We start from the raw sequence: 2,351 nt of genomic DNA on the forward strand, positions 1-2,351 counted from the left end.
AAAATGAGGGGGAAGCCATTCCAAAGAACACGACCAAGGAAATCACACAGCACTCGGGATTTGTTCCAGGCATCAAATTTTTAATGGATGATGTGAAGTAACACCGAAGCAATTCCTGTCCACAGAAAAAAAGATTTCAAATGGTTTTGTCTCAAGGACAATCACTGGAGGTTGAAAGTTTCTGGGGCTGAAAGTTACATGAGGTCCTCAACACTGAGCAATCAATATCCCCAGAGTCTAAACTGTGAAATTACTACCTGGGCAAGGAGAACATTTTCAGGATTTGCAACTCATCTCAAAGCCTCAGTAGAACTCAACCAGCAGAATTCCCCTGAGATGGCACTGTGCTCTGGAAGCCCTCAAATACTCACTAAAACAGACTTGACTTTCACTAGGACAGCTGCTCATGAAAATCTGGGGTAAAACCTATGGGAAGTGGCCATGTGCACGCATATTCCTTCTTCCCACAGCAGGCACAATCAAATCCTCCTTTGAATGGCCTCCAAGTTGAGCAGCACTCATTGGCACAGCCTCTTCTCCCACAGACAGGCCAGCGAGCAACACGGCAGCGCCAGCCAGGTGGGCAAGGACAAGAGAGAGCAGATGCCAACAAGGCTTGGAAGCTGGGCCAAGGGAGGTTTACGCTGGCCATTGGGAAGAACTTGTGCCCAGCGTGGGCCATCAGATACTGCAATGGCCTGACAGGGGCTGCTGGAGTCATCATTGTGGCACGGGTGCAAGGCAAGCCAGGCCGCAGCGCTCGGGCCCCGCTCTGCTGGCCATGCTTGCCGCCATGGCTCCCAGCTTGGACTCAACATTCTCTCAGGGCTCTCTGCAGCCAGGGCGTTCTGTGCTTCTGTGACATCACAGCCTCTGGGGACGGCACGCTGGCTGGCAACTGTCCCCAGCTGTTGCTGCGCCCCAGTGCCCAGGCACAGCTGCTCGCAGAGAGACGCCCAGAGCCTCGGTGCTGCTGGCAGAGCACTATGGCTGCTCACGGCTCCTCCGCGCTGCTGCAGCTTTACGTGCTGCTGCTCTTGGCTCATCCCCTCGACCCTGTGAGCAAACCTGAGCGCAGCACGGATGCCTCTCCTCTGCTTCTGGAGGATTGTCATCTGGACGAGTCGGACCCTGAGCGCATCCGGTGGGCGGCCAGGACATTCCTGCTCATCGACCTGCTCATCATAGGAATGGCCATGGGATGGTCGCTCGGAAAAAGAATTCAGAGACGCTGGCGAGAGGTGAGGAGGGGGGTGGGGGGTCAGGCAGGCGGGATGGGGCAGACCTTGAGGGCCTCTTGGGCACCCTTTGGCCAATGCCCTGCGGCAGAAGGGGCCTGAGCTCCTGGCTGGGGAATGCGGCCCAGGGGCTGAGCTCCATGGACAGCACCAAGCAGAGGCGGCAGAGCTCTGCCTGCTGCAGCCTCTTCCCCGGGCCAGCCCAGCCCAACTGGGCCCGAGTCTCTGTCTCCCAGGCCAAAGGCAGCCCCACAGGTGCCGGCCCCGCTCTGCCCCTCTGCCTCTTCCATGGGGATCCCTGTGCTTTGCCTTGCAGCGGAATCTCCAGAGCCCTTCGGGCCGTGCGGGGCCCCGCCGCCATCGAAGACAGGGCTGTCCCACGGAGCTGATGCAGCTGCTGATGGACAACCGCGACCTGATGCGGCTGCTCCTTCGCGACAGCCCTCAACCAACCACCAAGATGGCGGCAAAAGAGGGCAGTGACAGGAGACTCCGCACCTCCCCACAGCTCTGACCTCCAGCGTCGCGCTCCAGCTACAGAACCTTACGGGGAACGGGTGACCAGTGCCCAGCCCAGGCACTGCGACGTTCCCCACCTTACAAGTTAGCCACACCCCTGTTGTTGTTCGATTCCCCACCACGTTTCCCCCAAGAAGTTGACCTTTCCCTTAGTGTTCAGTTCTAAACAGTTGAAGCATTGAAGTTTCTTAGCCTTAAGATTCTTACCCCATAGTCTTCTAGTAACGTTGGATTGTAGATTTTAGAAGTAGTCAAGTGAATAAAGTTCACGTTTTCTACACGTTGCTGTGTCATTTTCTTGAGGTTGCACCTGAGACCTGGGGACTCCTTGAGAGATGGCTTTGCATGGCAGCTCCAGACTGCCTGCAATGGAGAGCCCCAGTGCCCCAGCAGGCTTTGCAAGAGCACGGAGGGCAGCGGGAAAGAAGAAGGTGGCCAATATTCACCTGCCTCCAGCTTCCAAGGAAGCTTGCAGTCAAGCCCTGTCTGCCCTTTAGGGGGGACCCTAAAGGCCCCGGCAGGCATCACCATGGCCCCAGGACGGGGGGCTTGCAGCACTCTGGGGCACCAGGAAAGGAGCAGGATCATCCCTGG

At 57.4% G+C, this 2,351-nt stretch overlaps 1 protein-coding gene across 1 annotated transcript; it reads left to right on the forward strand.

The window, feature by feature from the left end:
* Nucleotides 1–2,037, forward strand: LOC147653747 (uncharacterized). The gene is made up of 2 exons (XM_086885313.1): nt 1–1,241; nt 1,555–2,037. The coding sequence occupies exons 1-2, from the start codon at nt 429–431 to the stop codon at nt 1,750–1,752; spliced, it is 1,011 nt and encodes a 336-aa protein (XP_086741439.1). The 5' UTR covers nt 1–428; the 3' UTR covers nt 1,753–2,037.
* Nucleotides 2,038–2,351: the final 314 nt, after the last annotated feature.

The sequence above is a fragment of the Cyanistes caeruleus genome, chromosome 4, assembly GCF_971803275.1.
Source record: "Cyanistes caeruleus chromosome 4, bCyaCae1.hap1.1, whole genome shotgun sequence".
Taxonomy (NCBI): domain Eukaryota; kingdom Metazoa; phylum Chordata; class Aves; order Passeriformes; family Paridae; genus Cyanistes; species Cyanistes caeruleus.